We start from the raw sequence: 6009 nt of genomic DNA, 5'->3' as shown, positions 1-6009 counted from the left end.
ATTTAATCAGACGATGTTGAAGTAATTGGAGTTGAGTTGTAATTTGCATGGAATAAAATATGTAGAACCAGTGGTGTAGTGTTAGAATTGTAGTTCCCTGCCATGGCACTATTGGATTTTTCTAATAGTAGTATAGTACCCCTGCCATAGCAACTATTAACAGATAACATTAAATAGATTTGGAGATGGAATCTCAACATCAGTAACCTACCCCTCATCCTGAGCTCTTTTCCATAGAAAAGAAAGAAATGAGTCAACAAGGTAGCAATGGAAACTAACTTTATTAGGCATATACTTTTATTACAGTGAAAATTATATGCTGCAAACTTGGCAGAACAATCTGCTTTCTTTTGGGTCTCTAATGAGAACATATTCCACTTGATATTTACCTCATCTTTTTTAAAGCCCGAAACAGTAATGTATGGAATTTACAGAGAAGAAGTGCAACTAAACTATACAGGCTCCCCAAAATTGATAACATTTTACATACGAATGATGTTATGTATCTTTTAGTCAGTCACGGTTAAACTTGAAACCTGTGAAGCTGTTCAATGCGAACTGGGATTGTTGCATCAAACCGAAGGCTTTGAGGGTTCTCCGCATAAGAAACATAGTATGCTGAAACACTCGCTTGTTGCCAGGCCAATGCTATCCGACACTGCCAAAAATCATTACGATTTTATAAGTTTTCATTGCTATCAAATCATTCAAAGGTTATAGTCTTTTTTTACCATGAAATAGCCGATCAAGAAAGCATAGATGGACACTTCAGTGGCATAGCCCTTGTGGATTATGAGCTCCCATGTTCCTCCCACGATGCCGCATATTGAACCCACCGCAACCCCGGAGAGAAAACAGAACACCCCGGTTAGGTCGGAATCGATCAATGATATCAGTTCTACCCTTTTGAACATTTCCCATGTATCAGCCGATGCCTGTATGAAGCCTTTGTTATAAACACCTACATGAACAAATCCCCAACGATTCCCATATGTGATCAGCGTTGAGGCAAACCCCGAGTAACAGTCAGCACATGAGAACAAAAACTCGTCGTTGTCCCCTGCAACCAAGTTTATGGCACGGGCTGAACCGCGAATTGTTCCGATAACCGGAACAATGGCTGAACCTATGCATACACTTCCTACCAAATGCTTGACCGTGTCATGGAAAGCCGCCCGAGTGTTGATATCGACTCCGCAAGCAAAATTCATGTATCTGATTCGTGAGATTGTGACATACAGCATGTTCTTGATCACTTGCATACTCCATAAGAAGGAAAGCAGGATGACTACGATGAACGCGATGTCTAAGCTGGTTCCGGTGGCGGTTGCTCCTCCGATTCCGGTCACCGAGAAAGAGGAGTAAACTAAACAGGTTATGATGGAAACAATGACAAATGTAGTGGTGTTATAAGGTGGAGCAGATGTGGAAACTGTGAGGATCTTGGATGCATAGTAAAATCTGGAATTCACCCAACAGGCATAGAGGGATTGGATGACGCCTGAAAGGATTGCAATTGTACCTGCTGCCAAACTTAGAGGAGATCCAATCAGTATATGGAGCACACCGACAGCACATGTTAGCAGGGGCGTAAACCAGAAGACAGCTTTGATGGCCTTTGATGGACAGTGGAAAGTGATGGATTGCCATATAAAAGAAACGATGCCAGCAGAAGCCGTTGAAACAAGAAGTGGAGGGTACCATTTCTTGGGGTGGAAACGATCGGTACTGCCGGCGTAGATGAGGCCACGGATAGTTAAGACGATAACTAAGATGGAGACGAGGAACAATTGAACGAAGAAAATGATTTGAAAGAGCTTCCTGAGGAGCTGCTCCCCCACAGTTGGTTCTATCTTGATGCTTGGTTCTTGTTGTACCTGTTAGTCAACCAGTTAAAACCAAAAATTAAAGATGGAAGGTCAAGATGCAAGAATTGATTAAATGAAATGAAATGAAAAGATAAGCTTGGGGAAGATTTTCTAAGAAGAAACAAGAAATGGGGTTGAAAGAGACCTTAAAAATGGCTGTGGATTGAGTTCTTTGTCCTTGAATCTGCATATTAGAGCCCGTAGATCTTTCCATTTGTTGGCCTTCGTCTTCCTTAGCAGCCACGATTATAAGCAAGAGTTGATTAAACTTAAACTACTCTTCCCAGATTTCAAGAACATTTTTATTTGTTATTGTTGAAACCAAGACTCAATTACTTGTTGAAGTCTTTTAATACTAATCATGGTTCACGCATTTTCATGAGTTGACCAACCCCTTTTCCTTCCTTTTTTTCTTTTTCTATTTAAAGATTTGGACTAACCTGTAAGTCAGGTTATCAACTTATCCATCCATCCTACCAGTACTTTTTTATAATTTATAAATAATTTTATTTAAATATAAATATTAAAAAAATAATATTTTAATATTATTGTAAATAGTAAAATATTTTTTCCCTTTCTTTTACATTTATATTAAATTTTAATATCATTTATTATATGTTTATGAGAAAATTATTTTTTAGAATACGAAATATTTTTAAGAGTACCCCAATACTATAGGTGTCAAGTTACTTTAATCCATGCTATGCATGTTAGGAAGCAATATTGTTAAAAGCACATGCAAAGAAATTCGACACATGTGGATATCAAGTTCAAGGTCAAGAGGTTATCTAGTAATTAGCCCAACCAATTGAATTTAATACAATAGAAGTTACTCTCATGGTTGTCGACTTCTGCCTTATAAAAAATCATCCATTCATATCTCTTCCCACCAAAAATCTTCCAAACCTCTCCAATTTTTCAAAAAAAAACTTTTTTTTTACTTATCTTTTGGGAGATGGCAGAATTTGCCAATTACGTCGTCAATATGGTGAAATCTCCAACTCAATTCATTTTAATTATTTTAATTTTGCAAAACATATTATGATTTTTAAATTTTAATACTATATGGCATATATTATGCCAGTTTATATATGGCATCTACAATGGCAAAGCTGAAATCATTTCAGATTTGGTTGTTGTCATGGTGAAAACATAGAGGCCAGAAACGTTAACATTCCATTTCCCATGCAAGGAAGTTAGCATCATGCTTGAAGATGTCACTTTACTATTAGCATGCCAATCATTGAAGAGGCGTGAACTCTAGAGGAACCGACAGCGAAGGCGAATAGTGGTCGGTCAGCGATGGTAGAGGTGGCCTATGATGGTGGCCGAATGGTGGAACCCATTTTCGATTAATTGTTCAAATTTTTGAGTTATGGGATTAAATTTTGGCTAACAGATTAATTTCATATTTTGCGATCTTTTTGGCAGAACCCATAGGATATTTGACTTTTACCAATAAGAACTAAAGAATGTTTAGGATGGAACCATGAAAATCTATGGCTGGTTAGATTGATTTTAATTTTTCTCAATTTTATACCATGCTTTATGAGATTATATGAAATTAAAATTGAAAAATGATGTTCATGCATATAAAATAAGCATGTTATGTAGTTTAGGAAAAGAATGTCACTTGTACTTATCATTACATATTTAATCATTCATGGTTGAAATTGAAATAAAAACATTGCATACTTTTTTTTCAGTATTGAGTGGGATAAGGTCCCAAAACAAGACTTACAGCCTCCATCAATGATCTTTATATGATGGCATGATAATACTTCAAGCTGGTTTTATTTTGGTCGCACCCCACAGTAAGTATTATCATGTGGATTTCATTAAAAGATTTCCGTTAAGAGGACAACTAATCATATATGATACTCATTTAGATTATCTGTAGCACCCCTCACCTAATCCGAGTAAGAGATGCTACATTTAAAAACTAAACTCACCACTTAAACATATTTTTGCTTTCATGATTCTTCTTAAAACTTATCTTTCACCTACACATTTAGAAACAAATGCGTTAAACTACGTAAAAAGCTTAGTAAGTACCTAATTGAAATTTAGTATCTTACCATTCATTTATTTAAACATAATTAAATAATTTAAACTAAAATAAATTAATAAGTTACTCGTACCATCTAATAACATTATCTTACTTAATTCATGCAATTCACTATTCAATTCATAAATCATTTAATTAAATACATTATCCATTTCTATCATTTAATCATATAGTTTCATACGTGTTTACATATGTCACATATATTACTAATAGATTATGGTCATAATTAAAATTTCGGTAATAGAACCCCCAGAGTCTTAGACCTACCTATTAGCTAATGTATCTTTGAAATGGTGTCAATCTAAGTTTGGCCACGAGCAAAACACTCACATCAAATGTGCATCATCTGTAATGGCACGTCAGCTAAGGTATTTCCTTTGTCTTGAGATGATGTGAAAACCCTTGAGCTTGTTACTAATTTGAGATCAACAACAGAGTAGTGTGTCTATAGAATAGTTTGACAACAAATTAGTTACAAATTAATTTTAGGGAGCCCAAATCCACCCACTAATGGCAACACAAATGGTGCATGTGACAATTTGGTATTTTAAAATCTAAAAATTCTCAATTGATTGCCTAAGCCAACATTACAATGGTTATAAAGCCTTGAAATGTAAACTTACAATCCAATTTTCCTATTCCCCAAACTCTATAACCATCTCTTCTCATTTTGAATCTCTTTCATTAGCAAATTTTGATTAAGACCTAAACCATAAACCATAGGTTTTTCAAGGTTTGAACACTAAATTTGAACCTGAATCCTTGATCATTAAATCTTATCTCTCAAACCCTAAATTAATATGATTTAGGATTTGAAGAACAAAAAAAAGGATAAGTTTAAGGCTAGGAAATGGACATGGAATGTAAGAGGAGGAAGTGCCACGGATCATATTTTTATATTTCTCAAGCTTTGAAGTCAACAACCTTGAGTGTCAACTATAGCAAAAGAAGTCATCAACCTCGAATGTCAACTATGTAGTCTAAATTGAACTCTACACCCTTCGATGTTGAGTTCAATGCCATTTTATTGTTAGCTTTCCTTTTTGCAAAGATTCCAAATGACTATTGTTTAAGAAGAAAACTGATTTTAGTGATCTCAACACCAATGGTGTTGAGGTTGGTATTGTTAGATCACCACTTATGGCTGGTGACTTATTTAATTTTTAACCTATAAATAACTCATTCATTATGTAGTCTTATCAAAAGTTAGGGTTTTGGGTTTGGGTATAAGACAACAATTTTTGCTACTTTGAAATGACAACTGAGTGAGAAAAATTAATTTTCTACAACATATCGTTGCTTGACAAAAGCAACTCATGATAAGGTTTTCTACTGAGCAAACCGTTTGAATGAGTTTGTTTCAATACGGGAGCACTAATACAGAAGTGACTTGCCTTTGGAAAATATGAAACCTAATGGCTTAACCAAATTGGTCACTAACCACAAGTTTTGGTGGGTTTATATGGCTGCTGTCACCAAAAAATGGCATCAAGTAGTCACGGGTTATTGCATTTAATGGGTACACATGGTTATTAGGACCAATAAATGTCACCGAGCAATCAAGCATTATGGGTCAGGAAAATGGGTAATGTTTATATGCACATGTGTTGTGCAACCTTTTTAACCATAGTGGCATGGATGACATACGAACAATACATAGATGGTTTATATTAGTTCTTCGAATCCATCATTGGGATGAATCTTTTCTGTGGAGCTAAAGAAATTGTTTAATTCATTTTTCTCCTAAATGATTAATTATGTTTGTATTAAGTAAATGTTAGGTTGACATATTATCTAATGTTAATTTTTGTTATTCTTGTCAAAATTTTCCTAAATGAGTTGTCTAATATACATATGGTATAAATGATTAAAACAATGAACCCTAAATAAAATCAATGAAAAAGAATTATTGAAATTTCTTATTTTTATTTAATCCAAATCCTTAAATACATTTAACAATTAAGAAAAGGGTAATACAATTAAAAACTCATCATTTGTCTTTTTAATGCATCAAATTTTCATCCATGATCTAAGAAAATCTAAGACCTAACACTAAATCTACAAAGTTAGGTT

At 34.5% G+C, this 6009-nt stretch overlaps 1 protein-coding gene across 1 annotated transcript; it reads right to left on the bottom strand.

Moving 5' to 3' along the window:
* Window positions 1-262: 262 nt before the first annotated feature.
* LOC107913614 (protein PNS1) lies at window positions 263-2287 on the bottom strand. The gene is made up of 3 exons (XM_016842263.2): window positions 2014-2287; window positions 732-1877; window positions 263-658 (listed from the first exon to the last, which is right to left on the bottom strand). Exons 1-3 carry the CDS (start codon window positions 2080-2082, stop codon window positions 524-526), a joined length of 1350 nt encoding a protein of 449 aa, XP_016697752.2. The 5' UTR covers window positions 2083-2287; the 3' UTR covers window positions 263-523.
* Window positions 2288-6009: the final 3722 nt, after the last annotated feature.

Source organism: Gossypium hirsutum, chromosome D11, assembly GCF_007990345.1.
Source record: "Gossypium hirsutum isolate 1008001.06 chromosome D11, Gossypium_hirsutum_v2.1, whole genome shotgun sequence".
NCBI lineage: Eukaryota > Viridiplantae > Streptophyta > Magnoliopsida > Malvales > Malvaceae > Gossypium > Gossypium hirsutum.
This window is presented reverse-complemented; position numbering and strand designations above follow the sequence as displayed.

Excerpts from the sequence above, each read along its gene's own strand:
- LOC107913614 (XM_016842263.2), bottom strand. The coding sequence starts at position 2,082 with ATGGAAAGATCTACGGGCTCTAATATGCAGATTCAAGGACAAAGAACT. Across the intron at positions 1,878-2,013 it reads AATCCACAGCCATTTTTAAG|GTACAACAAGAACCAAGCAT; the intron begins GTCTCTTTCAAC and ends GTTGACTAACAG. Across the intron at positions 659-731 it reads TCTTGATCGGCTATTTCATG|TGTCGGATAGCATTGGCCTG; the intron begins GTAAAAAAAGAC and ends GATTTTTGGCAG.